This window comes from Anopheles aquasalis, chromosome 3 (assembly GCF_943734665.1).
Source record: "Anopheles aquasalis chromosome 3, idAnoAquaMG_Q_19, whole genome shotgun sequence".
NCBI lineage: Eukaryota > Metazoa > Arthropoda > Insecta > Diptera > Culicidae > Anopheles > Anopheles aquasalis.
The window spans coordinates 772501-780000 of NC_064878.1; the positions used below are offsets into that span (position 1 = coordinate 772501).

At 44.0% G+C, this 7500-nt stretch overlaps 1 protein-coding gene across 2 annotated transcripts in view; it reads left to right on the forward strand.

The window, feature by feature from the left end:
• The window catches only part of LOC126577228 (MOXD1 homolog 2-like), a 96823-nt gene that overhangs the window by 42467 nt on the left and 46856 nt on the right, over window positions 1–7500 (forward strand). For both annotated transcript variants that reach the window (XM_050238694.1, XM_050238693.1), the window contains exon 3: window positions 1–123. This exon is cut by the window's left edge and continues 336 nt beyond it. In XM_050238694.1, the coding sequence (XP_050094651.1) occupies window positions 1–123 (123 nt within the window). The remainder of the gene's footprint in view (window positions 124–7500) is intronic.

The following is a 7500-nucleotide window of genomic DNA, read 5'->3' on the forward strand; positions in this document are numbered from 1 at the left end:
ATCACCTTCGAGGTGCAGGCCCGAACCCACGGTTACATTGGGCTCGGCTTCTCGAAGGACGGCACCATCTACGGTGCGGACATCGTCATCGGTTGGGTCGACCAAGGACAGGTCCATTTCCAGGTGAGTCCCCCACACCAGAAGGCCATTGTATTGATTGAATCCCTTCGTCTCTCTCTCTCTCTCTCTCGCGGTCGTTGTGCTACAATTATGCCACGCTCATTTGATTAGCAAAATCTTTATTGTTCCTGTATTTGTTTTGCCACAATTTGGCCATTCATCGCCTGGAACCGCCTGGCCCACCCGGAGTTCGGTAGGCGGTCGTTTGGATATTTATGTTCCCGCGTTCCAGCGGAACGATCTGGAACAACTGAGCCTCTACGACCGCCACAGGAACGTCGAAAACACGAGTTTTTCACCGCCATTCCGTGTCATGAATGGAGAGGGCGCGCGAGTACTGTTTGGCGCATAATTTTCCCATTCGCAAGGAAAAACCCCGCGTCCCCCCCACTGAGTGTTCCGTGGCGCTCTGCCGAGTGAACGAACTGAAATTAGACTCACAAACAAACAACCGAACGCTGCCTTGTCCTCGCCAAACATCGTGCCGACTACTCGCATCAATAAGCACCGAGCACCGGGCGGTGGTGGAGAAAATTCAGCAAAACAACCCCGCAGGATTTTCGTCACTTTGCGCGAGTTAACTTTCCGGGATACGGGTGAGACTACGTTCCGGCGAAGAGTCAAACGAAATGAAGACAACTAGGTTCCTTGATTGGTGTATGCGAAGTAAGGTTTTATTTCTATGGAATAGTTTTTATAACATTTTGGAATGTCGGAAAAGGTAGAGAGGTGGAATGGAAGGAAGAGGGAGGATACATAGAATCTCTATGTATTTGTCGCAGGTATACGATATCGGTTGTTGTAGGTAAGGACGATGTCGGTTGTCGGTGACGGTTGGCGACGAACATTGTAGATGCTAGGTAGGCTGCCAGTAGAGACGTAATTACGGGGAATCCCGGATTGGCGACGAAGTCCTTAGCAGATGCGAGGCGACTGGTTGTATTGTTTCAGGATGGTTGACCTGATCAGGTGAACGACGACGAACATTCCTCGAATGGTCGGGTGTTGCTTCAGTATGGCTGTTATGATCAGGTAAACATCCGTTAACTCGCCCCCCCCTTAGATTTGAGGCTCCGTACGAAACACATGCATCATTGTAGGCGGGTTGTAGCTATTCTCATTGAGCTCGTTGTTGGGTGCTGGTGGTTCATGAATGTTGATGACCATTCTTCCTTTCCAAAGTTTTATACCGAGGTAGATACCGGTGATGATAATCAGTAGCACGGGTAAACTGATTATACTCGTGTGAAATCCGTTCCATGTGATGCTGTTGGTTTCTAATCTGATTTCCTTCATTTCATTTCTAAGTTCTTTGTGCAATGAATGTAGGTGTTCTAGACTTAAATTGATGATGGAGTTTTGTGGCGATACTTTGATACCGTAAATTGGCAGATTCAATGGTGATCCGACCATTTCAGTCTTATTGTTGGAGATCAGTTTTTCGTTGATGAAGATATTGCATGTCTCGTAGGTTATTAGAAATGAACCAGTTAAGTTTCTCTTTTTAACGCCGCAAGTGGTTTTCAATGTGAAGGTGCTGACTGCATCGATTATTAGATGATTCATATCTAAATGGATGATTTCAGTCTTTGCTGGATTTGACACGTAATCGCAAGCGGCTGATTCTCCTTGAAGTAATGCGGGTGTGCATTTGCCGTTGTCTCGTTGCAAGTCTTTGATATCGTATATGAGTTTTTTAACATTGGGTATGATGAAAGGTTGAGATTTTAGGGACGGGTATTGACGGTTGGGAACAATTGCTTTCTTAATATTACTAGTTACAGCTTTATATCTAGTAAGTACCTGCATCGCTATCGTGTATTATCTATTTCTTGCTTTTTGTGGATTGGATATTCCTTCTTTTGTAACGCTTTCCCTGCCTTTGGTCATAATGTTTTTTTATTCTAAATGGTTTGTAATGATGGAGCTTTCGTTTCGCTTTCATATGAGCTTCGGATTCTCCTGATATTGTTTGGTTTCCTAGCGATTGATTGTGATATGTTACATCTTTTCCTATAAGAACTTTTCCTAAGATTGTGGGTATATCGTCTGAAGGTGCAATGATTTCCATGGGAGTATTCAAGGTACCAGTTGAAACAGAATGATTATATTTGTGCACTGACATCGCTACCAAATCTGGAGGATGTATGTGCGAGTGTTTTGTTTCGAGTAAATTGGAATTGAATCGTTCAATAACACCATTCATTTCACTTCTTCTTGTGGCGGTCACATAAGGAGTGATACCGTTAATATGAAAAAGTTCTGTAATTTCTTTTGGCTCCAATGGCTTATCTCCATTCATGATGAGAATGTCAGGAGGTTTATTTTCCAGTGCCGCCTCTTTTAACTTTGGTAGCACATCAACAGTGGCTCTAGAATCAATTTTTGTCACTTGTGCATTCATTGTTTCTAACGGTGCAGATGGCAAAGGGGGTTTTTGTTCGGTGCAGATTGCAATAGGGTTTGTGTGTTTTTTTTGTAATGATCGTTCGGTTGTTTTTGGGATTGTGACTTTTTCCTGATGGAAATTGGGAATTGGTTCAGTAGATTGAACGTCTTTAATTTCTTCTTTGAGGGTTAACTGATGCTTGAATGAATTTGGTGGAGCTTCGGGCGAAGTTATGAAAAAATTCTCACTATCATTTGCCGAATGATTAGTGCATGTCATAGGGTATACCTTTGGACTGGAAGAATCTGCTACGATATTAGTGTTAATTTGTTTTGTTACCTCGTTTGTGTATGCAACAGGGTAAGGATTCATTTTCTGAAGTGGAGTTGTTTCTTTAGTGCTCGTGGCACATTTTATGTGTTTAGTGAATGCTTGTTTGTTCGTATTAGGTACGTTTGTAAGCCTTTGTTTTTTTGGGGAATCTAAATGATCCACTCGAAAATTGACGAAATGATTTTCATTCTTTCTTGCATATTTTTGTAGTGGTATTGTAAAAGGTAGGCCATCGTCTGAGATTATGGTAAGGCTATCCTTTTTGAAACAAAGTTCAGCACTGAGTGTTCTCAATATATTCGAACCGACGATGCCAAAAAAGAATGGGTCATACAAGTCATACAAGATGAATTGAAACTTATAGTTGGAAATGGGTTTAAAAAATGTAATGTCTATTGCTGAAGTAACGTTGGAATTTCCTGTAGCACTTTTAATCCCATTATTACGATATTCGTATGGTTTTGAATCTTTGTAAGCTAAAGCGAATTTAGGTGAGATTAAGTTTACGTTGGCCCCAGAGTCGACCAGAAAGGGGAATTCTCCTTTAGATGTCCGCAAGAGGATGTATGGGAGAAAAGGATTCACCATCTTGCGGTCTAGTCTAAAAAATGAAATTCAGCATTGTTACCGTTAGCAGGTTCGGTGTTGTATAAATCTGTTTCATTCAAAGGTGGCGCTGCTTGGACATACTCCAGCGGGGCGTCTTGTTGATAAGTTTGACTGTATTCCGGAAAAGGTGGTGCTGTTTGGATCGGGGTATCTACAGTGTAAGTTTGCCAATATTGTGAAGGGGGTGCTTCGGTGGGGGTGTAATATAACGGGGTATCCTCAGGATAGAATTCGCTGTATTGCGAAGAAGTGGGTGTTGTTTGAATGTATTCTGTGGGGGCATCTACAGAATGAATTTGCCTATATTGTTGAAACGGGGGTTGAGCTATTCTATGGCTGTTAGGAGGTCGATTAGTATAATTTGAGACCTTTGTTCGTATTGATGGATCAACTTCCATCGGTACGGGATTATTATTCAAAGCTTGCGGCCTTGGATTCGATTGATACAAATTTTGGCTTGTTTGGTTACGTTGTTGTTGTGGGGGAAGATGGTTTCCTTGCTCAGGATTTCTTGGAGGAAGGGGTAGTCTTTGAGGGATGGGGTTATTGATATACATGGGCCTTGGAGGTGGCGCTGTGTATAAATCCCTCGGTTTGGGAATATTATTTACTGCTGTCACTCCTCTAAATGATGTCGCTCTTACATTCATATTGCTGTATTCTAAGCAATAATTGTACGCAGCATGTAGGTTAGGGGGGTTATTGTTTTTTAATAAGAAGCAAAGAGGACTTTCTAGGCCTCTTATGAAGCAATCCAATGCTTTTTCTTTAAAAAAGGAAACATGGGCTTCTGCGTTGATCGCATACTTCGTGTCTGTGTAGATTTGTGTCATAATGGCACTAAGCAAATTGTTTACACGACTGAAGTAGCTACTTAAGGATTCTGAATGTTTTTTATAGATCGCAGTTAGTTCGTGATCTAGGGTTTTCAATTCCCGTTTATCCTTATAGTAGAGGAGTAGGGTAGATTTGATGGTTGACCAGTCACCCGTCACTCCGTTGGTGTTGAGCACATCGGCTGCTTCACCCTTTATCTTTCTCCTTATGGTGCCTTCTACCACGTGGTAGAGCATGGAGTCTCTCGGCAAATTGGCATACATGTGTAGAACTTTTTCTACCTCCATGAGCCAAGACATCAACTGGTTCGGTTTTCCTTCGAAAATAGGAAGGTCGCGAACGTAGTCCGGAACCTTCCCAATACGCATGAAATCCTCATGGTCCATGGTAATGGTGGGTTGAACAGCTGGATTTGACATTCTATTTGTGTCGAAAATTAGGCACCGTTTGTTTTTTCTATCGGAGATCATACACTCTACTCTTACTCTTTATGTTTCTTTTTTGCACTCTGCAAAAAAAAAAAATCCTAATTTTTTTCGCTTCACTGCACTTAACACTTATCGCTTACAAATAAAGGCGACTTACGCTACAATCAGGAACGTTGCGTCGACTACGATGCTCATGCCTTCGATGACCGATGCTTGAAGAGTTGGGATGATCCTTTTTGGCGTTGCCTACTAAGGGCCCTCGTCGACGCTCGAGAGCTTTCGTCTACGAGTCGCAGGTCACGATGAACGATGTTCTTCTTCGTTGTTGTGCAGGTTTTGTAATCGTGGTTTTAACACGTTCCGCCTCGCTGTTGTGCAGGTTTTTTTTTGTGGTTTTAAACACTTTTCACCTCACTTTTTGGGCAGATTTTGTTGTGGTTTTTAAGCACTTTTCACCTCACTTTAAAACTTGAAGAACGGTCCCTATTCGGGCGCCAGTTAACTTTCCGGGATACGGGTGAGACTACGTTCCGGCGAAGAGTCAAACGAAATGAAGACAACTAGGTTCCTTGATTGGTGTATGCGAAGTAAGGTTTTATTTCTATGGAATAGTTTTTATAACATTTTGGAATGTCGGAAAAGGTAGAGAGGTGGAATGGAAGGAAGAGGGAGGATACATAGAATCTCTATGTATTTGTCGCAGGTATACGATATCGGTTGTTGTAGGTAAGGACGATGTCGGTTGTCGGTGACGGTTGGCGACGAACATTGTAGATGCTAGGTAGGCTGCCAGTAGAGACGTAATTACGGGGAATCCCGGATTGGCGACGAAGTCCTTAGCAGATGCGAGGCGACTGGTTGTATTGTTTCAGGATGGTTGACCTGATCAGGTGAACGACGACGAACATTCCTCGAATGGTCGGGTGTTGCTTCAGTATGGCTGTTATGATCAGGTAAACATCCGTTAACTCGCGCCCCAACCAACACCACCACCCTTTGTCGGGCATGCCTGTGCATTGTTGTCAACGGAAGACGCGATGCGGCCACACGCCGACAATTGGAGCGTCCGGTCCGAAGCGGTCCCCGGTAAATAAGCTGTGAAAATGGTGTGTCTTTGCTCTAGTACGAGCGAGCGAACTCTCTGTCTCTCGTTCCGATTCATACCAGGACCCAGAGGGAACGGTTGGCATTTTTGATACTTTATGTTCTCTCGTGTCGTCCGGACGGACCGGAACATCGGAAAGGCACCGGTGTGGGATGTATTGTCTTGGGTGTGCTTTCGGGTACGGAAGGAATACGGGACCTTCTGCACCGGCACTCGGTTTGTGTCCCGGGACAGGGAAAACATGGGAAACCTTTCGCCGGTGAAAATCCCGCCGGTTAGCCAGCCAACCGTTCGGCACATGCCGGGGCCTTTTTCTACGAATTTATTTATTTAGAAAAACCTGTCTAAGGATATTAATAGCTAGTGAACGCTGGTGGTGATGGTGAGGGACACGACAAAAGAGATTCAACGGACGAGGTTGTGTTGTTTGCTGTTCCCTGTTATTTGCTTTTATATTTTTGATTTTCCCTGGGATTTCCCGGGAAAAGTACAATTGGAATTTCATTTCACTTTGAGCTCTGAGTCTTCATGCTTCAAGTCTTTGTCCTTGAGAGAGCGACCACGACGTCACACTCATCATGTGGAACGTTTCGTTGATCACTAACTAACGAGGTTTTAGTTGAGCAGACTGCCGTATGCGGATGTCTTCCACTGCGACTGCTGACCATAAATTATTTACGGATCGTTTCATCGCGCACTCCCCAGGATCCGGGGTGGGAGTCTTGCGTGCATGGCTCGCGAACGTGAACGGAACCACGGCTCATCAATATCTGACTCCCGAGCCAACGGTGATTTATCGATGAACATAATGCACATTTCTGCTGCTGCTGCTGCTGCTGCTACCGTCGTTAACGTGTGGCCAGTGTTGGCGTTTTTAGCTCGCCTTGCAAGGTGCTTAGGCTTCTTCTTCAGGTGAACCTAGATACGCACACAATGAGGAAGTTGTAGCGAAATTAATACAACATTGATTTATTGTAATGGTTTATTGTTTTAGGAAGTGACCGCTCACCATTGTCTCGGCTTCTTTTACGTTTGAGGAGAAACATTGCTTTTAAAAGAAAAAAAAAGTTCCATTATCCTCGAAAGTCCCCTTTGAAATGTGGTTATTGACCAGCGCGACGAGTTGCGTAACGCGAAGGCAATAAAAAAAGATTTTCTCAAGTAATTTCGTTCCGCATCGACTCCGAAAGGTGGAGGATACGAAATTCACTCAACATCGGGACAACGGCAATTACCTGGGAACGGCGAGGGAACAGGAGTGTACTTTGTACTTCATTTCTAGCAAACAAATTCGGGTAGTCATCACGGTACGCCCGATATGCAACGCAATGGTGCGATATCTAATCAAAAGTTGAGCGTGCCGAGGGTGAATGCCTAGCCGATCAAGTCGAGTCGCCCACTAGGTGGGGGCCAATGAGATTTTACTATTAATAATTTACTTTTACGAGCGAACGAACAAATCCAACTATACCATCCCACTTGAAGTGCGGCTGTGCCTGGGATATGTATTAAAGTCGTCGCGTGAGAAGATAAAGCGAGCCTCGTCCTCGAAGGGGTCGCCACCAAACTGCGGAACTACGCAATACAAGAGAGTGAGATGGAGATGGAAAACAAATTCGAAGGCTCTGGGTACAGGATATGCCCAAATAAACCAAGATATCCGGCTACAGCCTTCCGTT